General features: G+C 45.7%; 2 protein-coding genes across 2 annotated transcripts; both read right to left on the bottom strand.

The window, feature by feature from the left end:
• Positions 1–648: 648 nt before the first annotated feature.
• PCYB_132610 (protein-L-isoaspartate O-methyltransferase beta-aspartate methyltransferase) lies at positions 649–1,909 on the bottom strand (the record flags this gene model as incomplete). Its single annotated transcript, XM_004224286.1, has 3 exons — positions 649–1,070; positions 1,356–1,509; positions 1,811–1,909. The coding sequence occupies 3 exons, from the start codon at positions 1,907–1,909 to the stop codon at positions 649–651; spliced, it is 675 nt and encodes a 224-aa protein (XP_004224334.1).
• A 2,232-nt stretch (positions 1,910–4,141) lies between these two features.
• Positions 4,142–5,413, bottom strand: PCYB_132600 (hypothetical protein; the record flags this gene model as incomplete). Its single annotated transcript, XM_004224285.1, has 3 exons — positions 4,142–5,012; positions 5,045–5,061; positions 5,105–5,413. The coding sequence occupies 3 exons, from the start codon at positions 5,411–5,413 to the stop codon at positions 4,142–4,144; spliced, it is 1,197 nt and encodes a 398-aa protein (XP_004224333.1).
• Between the last annotated feature and the right edge of the window lie 1,377 nt (positions 5,414–6,790).

Raw genomic sequence — 6,790 nt, 5'->3', positions numbered from 1 at the left:
AGGAAAAAAGGAAGGAAAAAAAGGAGGAAAAAAGGAAGGAAAAAAAGGAGGAAAAAAGGAAGGAAAAAAAGGAGGAAAAAAGGAAGGAAAAAAAGAAGGAAAAAAGGAAGGAAAAAAAAATATTCACTTAAAACGGCGGAGAAGGAGGACAGACGCACGTCCTCTCCGTGTGTACAAAATGGGGATGCAAAATACCCGCGCAGTGCCACAAAGCCACTGCGGAACAGGGAGATGGCAAACTGATGCAGCAAAAATAGAGGAGGGGTGGATATTCTTCCCTTCCCGTGGCTTTCACCCTGCAGAGACGTTTTTTCAAACCTCCAGTTGGTCCTACTCACCGGGGGTGCCGTGCGGACGGCTGCCTCCCCTCGACGTGAACAGGAGAAACGGCGAAAAAAAAAAGCGAAATGTGGAGAAGTGGCGAAGTGGAGAGGCGGCGAAATGGCGAAGTGGAGAGGCGGCGAAATGGCGAAGTGGAGAGGCGGCGAAATGGCGAAATGGCGAAGTGGCGAAATGGCGAAGTGGCGAAGTGGCGAAGCGCAGACTCCTCACCAGCCATCAGTCGTCACTGTTCGCCCTGCGTCTCCCGCTCCCCCCTCCCTTTCCAACATGGTGACACACCGACGCGGAGACTGATCGCCTTGAGAGCTAATTCTTTTTCAAAGTCACGAAGCAAACGTCGAAGAGCCTATCCTTTACTATTTTCCCATTGTTTTTTGTAATTTCATATAAAACCTGCGTGTATCCCTCATCGAGTGGGATGATAAGCTTCCCATTCTCCGCCAGCAAGTCGATTAAAATTTCTGGCAACTCACTTGCAGATGCTCCCACATGAATGGCATCGAACAACCCTAACTCCTCCTTCTCCTGTTCACTCACTTGATATATATTTTTGTGAATAATTTTAAAATTATCAAGGTGAAGTAATTCTGGTTTGTCTCTTTTTATATTTTCTATGGAAAAGTTTGCTACGTCTTTTACTCTCTCGAGTCCTATCACGAAGGAGTCCTTGTTCTCCAGTACCTTCGTTCTTATCGCCATGCACACGGTTAGGTAGCCCGACCCGGACCCTGTTCATGCGGAGCGAAGGGGAAAGAATAAGTGCCGTGGGTACAGCAGGAGTGCCAAGCGAGCAAAACGGGCACGCCCACAAATCGCACACGGTGGGGAGTGCGCATGGGGGAAATGCATTACTCCCCCCCAAGGCAGGGGGGCATCACAGGGAGAGCATCGAACAAACAGGAGACTCTTTCGTTAGTCCGTTAGTCCGTTAGTCCGCTCGTCCTTTATTTCTACTTCCATCTCTTTCGCTCTGCTTCCCTCTCTCTCCCCCTCTCACTGTTCTGCAAGATTACCCACGTCGATGGCCCGGGACCCCGGCTTCAACACACCCATCAGGCGCTTCAGGGACAGGGCGTGCATGTGCGGGGAGGATATGGTGACCCCATGGCTGATGTAGACGGGCGTGTCCACGTAGGGTTTCTCCTTTATGTACTTCCCTCTGTCCACCTGCGATGGTGAGGACGTGTGTGCGGGAGAATGGCAAGTCATGTGTTGGAGCGTGCGCACAGGTAAACATCGTCTGTGCCTCTCTCTCGCGTGCGTTGCATCCCGTTGGCAACGCTTATTCGAACAACACGAAAATGTGCGGGCGTTGAAATGGGTCCCATGGGGTGCCCTGCTTACTCCAAGTGGGGAACGCTCTTTTGTTTTTTTTTTTTTTTTTTTTTTTTTTTTTTTTTTTTTTTTTTTTTTTTTTTTTTTTTTTCTTCCTCCCCCCCCACTGGGTCCCTCTCACATTTGCACGAACCTGTAGCATCGTTTCGTACACGTCGTCATCGTCAATTATGCCTCTGTCCTTAAGACTGTCGATTAAACTCTTGTGGCTGTTTTCTGCAAGCGTGTACATGTTCCTCGTCTGTGTGTTTTGTGCAAACTTTTTTTTCGTGAAATAATTATCTCTAGCTGAGTTTAACCTCCTGTAGAATAATTTCTTCTCCTTACAGAGTGGTTGGCAAAAAAATAATTTTGTCCCTTTTAATTCCGATGTTAGCTTTTTCGATGTATTGATGGGTTTGCACAAAAGTGTTTTGTACATCAAAAGGTTGAAGACTGAACAGCGCATTTTTCGTTCTCTTCGTCGTTCTCTTCGTCGTTCTCTTCGTCGTTCTCTTCGTCCTTCACTTCGTCCTTCTCTTCGTCCTTCACTTCGTCGTTCACTTCGTCGTTCACTTCGTCGTTCACTTCGTCGTTCACTTCGTCGTTCACTTCGTCGTTCGTTTTTTGTGTTTGAAATATTTGGGGTTTTAAAAGAATTGCTTCACTCTTTAGTGTTTACTTTTGGGTGTTATCATTATTTTGGCTTGTTTCGTTCATTTGGTTAATTTGTATCCATTTTTTGTGCTTTTTGTGCTTTTTTTTTTTTTTTTCTCAATTTTTTTTTTCACACCGCATTCACGCTGCGCACTCACACTTCGCCTTCACACTTGGCACTTTTACACGTCCCCGTTTTGCCATTTACCTTTTTTTCCCAGCTGTGTGTTCGCATGCCTACCCCCTCGACGCAATTCCGTTCCATGCAATGATAAGAAGAGAAAAATAAAATTATATTATATTATATTCGCGCGAGTATGCATTTGGCCACTTCGTACCGTAGGGACATGAGCTGACCCCTGGGAAGCCAAAAGAGTTATTTGTGCGACGCGCACATGTGCATGCAGGGATGTGAACACCGCCGCGTCCACATGAGCATCACTTCGTCAATTTGCTTGCCGCTTTCCACATGAGCATCACTTCGTCAACCTGCTTACCGCTTTCCACATGAGCATCACTTCGTCAACCTGCTTACCGCTTTCCACATGAGCATCACTTCGTCAACCTGCTTACCGCTTTCCACATGAGCATCGCTTCCCCCCAGCGCGGACTATCCCCCGGAGTGGTTTTTCCCCCCTCGCTCAGCCACATCGCGCAGTGTGAGCCGCTCCAGGACGAATAGACAGTGGCTACCCAAGTGCCTCTTAAATGAGTGTTCGGAAAAGGTTAAGAGAACTGGGTCAGCGCGCAACAAGGCAGAAAGCAGCACAGTATGATGTGCTAATTATTTAAAAGGGGAATTTCGCTTGGGCGGGTATCTCGCCTTGTGCCCAAGTGGAAGTTTTGTTCGCGCACACACGTACGCATAATACGTGAAGGGGCATACAAGTATGTGTGCCTATACATATGCGTGTTTGTTAAGCATAAATTCTGCACGTAAACAGTTTTCGAGGCGCCTTTAATATCCCCCCCTTCCCTTTAATGTTAAAAGGGATAACATGTTTTATACGCTAAGTTGCGAAAAAATGGGAAAATAAAAAAACGGGGGAACACCTTTCTTCTGCTTAAAAAAGGGAAAGTAATGTAAGCACCGCGCTAGGGGTGAAAATAAAAAGTGAGCTATAAAATGGAGAGAAAAAAAAAATAAAATAAAAAAAAAAAAAAGGTCTAATCAGGACAATACGAAACAAATGGGAAGAAAATTCAAAAAAATCGACTCGACTTGGTTTCTCTTTTTAAACGTACAACATCGGTTCTTCGGAGGGGCAAAGGGGAAAAGAGATACTCGTGAAAACACACGCTTGGGGAGGGTCATTTATGAGTATGTCAATGCCGCAGGGACTACTACCATGAGGTCTACCCCAAAGAGTATACACACACGGATAGCTGGACGGATGGACACCCACCCGAAGGCATTGACCAGGTAGCCTGCGCAGTGCCATTCGAACTGCATCATTTTACATAGACCATGGAGAGTTAACTTTTCTCCCTTCACAAATGAACACTTCGCATCTGCTTCGTTCTGCTCATTTAATGGTAGTTTGCTTGATGCGCGTGTTTTTTACTTATACTTCCCCTGAATGATATTGCTTCGCCGTGGCACACTGCCTTTTTGGTCTTTTTTTTTGGCACACTTTTATGCCTTCCATCATGCGCTCCACCGCGTGTGCAACTGCAAGTGCGACAACTGTCCCCCCCCCAGCTAGCTAAAATGTAACCCATTTCGCCTGACCCGTTCAGGTAAAATTTGTCTATTTATTAGCTTTTTTTTTTTTTTTTTTTTAAGCTTTAATATGTGCGCTCCGCTCTACGCTTGCACACAGGCATATCAAATCGTGTTTTGTTTCTTTTTGTTGAGTTTGCTACTGATAAATTTTCTCTCTGTGTTGTTGTTGTCCCCTTCACTGCCCTCCGCTTTGGAAGTATACTTCTTATGTTTCAGCTTTTCCTCGTGATTATGTATGTCATTTTCATTGGGCGCGTTGTTTATCTCCACTTCCTGCGTGTCACTCGCGGCGCCGTTATTTTCTGCCATGAGATTTTGTGAGTTTATGGGTTTCTCTTCATTGACGATTACGTTACTTATTTTTGCCTGCTCCACGTTATTCGGCATGTTGTGATTTTTTATAAAATTTTTCACATTTTCTTGCACCAGTTCTTTTTCGCTTGCGAGTGGGTCTCCACTCGGTTCGTTGGTATTTTCACCATCCAGGTGTACCTCCCCAAAGGGATGACCACCACTTGCCTGCTCCTTCGGTAACCCCGCTTTAGCCTCCCCTTCATGCTTAGCGATCTCCCCTCCTACAGCGTTGTCCGCATTTTCTACACCACTCGATCGAAACGATTCACTCAAGTCTTTCATTTGGGGATGGCGGTGTTCTCCTTCCCCATCTGTGCGATTGGAGAGATTAATTTCTCCCCCCCCATGCTTAGCGATCTCCCCATCGGTGCCATTGATTACCTCGTGAATATCATTAATATCATAATGGTGTTGAGTTAGATGAACAGGGCTGTCAAAATGGTCAGCTTTTCCATCTCCTCCAGCATTTCCATAAGTATAAATTCCATCGGAGGTAGATGAAGGGTTATCATAAAACAGGTGTGAAGTAAGACTTCCCAACTTATCTGCCGTCTTCTTACTATGCGTAGCAGCAGGACTTGATTTCATTTTGTTCGAATTGTTAAATAAAGTGTATGACCTGTTCAGGTTAAAATTTTTATTTAAAAAAACATTATGTGTGTAGAGAACTTCCTTCATTTCATAAATTTCTTTTCTCAAATCTTCTATGACGTTAATGTAGGATTTCAGTTCCACAATTTCGGCATTCTTCGCAGCATTATTTTTGTTTAATAAAATTTCTGAGTTTATTTGGAGATTTTTCTGTGACGTTTCAAGGATATACGAGAATACACAGGTAGCCAAAATGACAACAATCGATATGACTACCAGGAGAATGGTGAGTTGGAAAATTTTCTTTTTCTTTATCTGTTTTTTTATTTCTTGTATCTTTTTTTCGCTCAGTTTATTTTTCCCCTTTGCGTTTTTTAAATTAATTTTGTCTAGATTGACCGACATATCGTTATGGTATGGCAGTATCATGTTGTACTTATTCCAGAAGAGGTAGCTTGACAGCTTATGCATGTAGGTGGATATTTTGCTTCTTTTGTGGTTTTCCTTGTAGGAGTTGTTGTCACTCGTCTCGTTCTGTTCACTAGAGTCATCATACAGGTAGTCATTGTTGCTTATCGTTTTATATTTGTTGTTATTCTTTTTCCGGTACATATTTTCAAACTTGCTATTTTTGGGGCCTTTCTTGGTTTCCACGCTGGCTGGGTAGGGGCCATCCCCCTCGCGATGGTCGCTAACGTCATAGTTTCCACCAAAGTCATAGTTTCCACTAACGTCATAGTTTCCACCAACGGCATGCTTTCCACTAACGTCGCAGTTGCCGCGCTCCACGGAGAGGTGCCCCTGGAAGGATGACCTGTCCACGGCCTCCCCCCCGTTCTCGTCGGCCCTCTCATCGCCCCTCTCGTCCCCCAGTATTATCACGGGCAAGTTGTGCCTCTCGCTTCCACCATCCCTCTCCAGCATTTTGCTGTGCATTTCCTCGCTGCTTATCATTTTTATGAAGTAGTGAATTTTTTTGTGTTCACTGTAGTTCGTCTCGAAGCATTCTTGTGAGCAGTAGAATATCTTCTTGTTGTTTTTCAGGCATATGGGGCAGCATATGGTGGCATCCGTCGCGGCTCCGCACCCGGAGCAGATAGTCATTTGGGCGGGGGGCGGCGCGCCACGCCTGGGTGGTGGTGTTGTATGTACGTATGTGTATTCGCGTGTCTGTCCCTCTCGGCCGCTTAGCTGCTCAGCCGCTTAACTACTCAGCCGCCTAGCCGTTTATGCGAAGAGGCCAACGCGGTTAGGGAGGGCACCCATATATACATAAACGTTCACGCGTGCGTACATAAGCTCATGCGTACACGAGCACGATGTCGCGCAGCGCAAAATTGAGTTCTTCGTCACATGGCGAGGTGTCGCGCGTTTGTTATGTCCCCTTGGGTGACCCCTTCCACAAAAAAAAAATGCTCATATTTTTTTGCGCAAGGGGGGAGGGGTACAGAGATGGGGTCTGTAAAAAAAATGAAGCAAAAGCCGTTGCGCAGGGAGGGAAAAGTGATCCGCGAGCTGGAGCAACTATACGTACGCGCTTGTACATATCCGTTCGTGCCTTCCGGACTACGCGCAAAGAGAGGCGGGGCTACAACTCTGTATGTGTTTTTTTTCTGTGTAATCCTCTGCTAAGCTCACTTCCAGGAGGTGGTACCAGCCGGATGCAAGCGAACATGCGACAATGCAAAAGGTTAACCCTTTACTCAGGGGGTACTCCCTCTTGCGGCGAATTTTGTTATTATTAAAAAAGGAGTTACATGTGACGGGTGAGCTGTGAGCAAGTCGGTATACAAACGGATCGGTGGG

Source organism: Plasmodium cynomolgi, chromosome 13 (genome assembly GCF_000321355.1).
Source record: "Plasmodium cynomolgi strain B DNA, chromosome 13, whole genome shotgun sequence".
In the NCBI taxonomy this organism is placed as follows: Eukaryota; Apicomplexa; class Aconoidasida; order Haemosporida; family Plasmodiidae; genus Plasmodium; species Plasmodium cynomolgi.
This window is presented reverse-complemented; position numbering and strand designations above follow the sequence as displayed.